The following is an 834-nucleotide window of genomic DNA, read 5'->3' as shown; positions in this document are numbered from 1 at the left end:
GTAACAAACCTTTTTGTGAAAGAGGCCTCCATATCTGACTTGTGGTCTCTTGATGTGATAGGCATTACTGATCCTACAGAACGTAAATCAAAGGCAGACTTAGAAAAAGCTACACATGATCATTTCAATAATACTGTGAAAGTTAATGAGGTTGGTAGGTTTGAAGTACGTTTACCTTTCTTGAAAGATCACCCACCTATATCTGAAAATTATGATCTCTCCCTCAGACGGCTGCAATCAACCCTGAAGAAATTAGAACATGGCAGTTATCGTGAAGGGTATGGCAAGGTGTTGGAAGAATGGCAGAAAGCTGGAATCATTGAGGAAGTTCCACTGGACGAAAGAGATAAACCAGCCCACTACCTCCCTCACCACCATGTTATTAAACCAGGCTCTACCACACCTATCAGGCCTGTATTTGATGCATCTGCCAAAGAGATGGGTAAGTGTTCATTAAATGAATGCTTGGATTCAGGGCCCAACCTCATTGAAAAAATTCCTTCTGCATTGGCCAAGTTTAGACAAAGAAAAATTGGCGTGTCAGGAGATATTACCAAAGCTTTCCTCCAGATTAGTGTAGCACCCAATGACAGAGATTTTCTGCGATTCTTGTGGCAGACTACAGATGGTCAACTTAAGGTATTCAGACACTGTAGAGTACTCTTTGGAGCTTCTCCAAGCCCATTCTTGCTCGAAGCATGTATCAATTTACACATTGATACCACACTGAGTCTTTGTAAAGAAGGAAAATCGAATTATTCTATTGAATTACTAGAACTCTTGAAAAATAGCTTTTATGTAGATAATTGTCTAGCCAGTGTAGACAACATAGAG

At 40.2% G+C, this 834-nt stretch overlaps 1 protein-coding gene across 1 annotated transcript in view; it reads left to right on the top strand.

Moving 5' to 3' along the window:
* The window catches only part of LOC103523973, a gene marked incomplete at both ends in the record, with an annotated part of 10,018 nt that extends 9,576 nt beyond the window's left edge, over positions 1 to 442 (top strand). Inside the window, one exon of the mRNA XM_008488982.1 lies at positions 228 to 442. Coding sequence (XP_008487204.1) covers positions 228 to 442 — 215 coding nt within the window. The remainder of the gene's footprint in view (positions 1 to 227) is intronic.
* Positions 443 to 834: the final 392 nt, after the last annotated feature.

The sequence above is a fragment of the Diaphorina citri genome, unplaced genomic scaffold (assembly GCF_000475195.1).
Source record: "Diaphorina citri unplaced genomic scaffold, Diaci psyllid genome assembly version 1.1 scaffold65151, whole genome shotgun sequence".
Classification (NCBI taxonomy): domain Eukaryota; kingdom Metazoa; phylum Arthropoda; class Insecta; order Hemiptera; family Psyllidae; genus Diaphorina; species Diaphorina citri.
The sequence above is the reverse complement of the archived record's forward strand: the minus strand, read 5'-3'. Positions and strand labels throughout refer to the sequence as shown.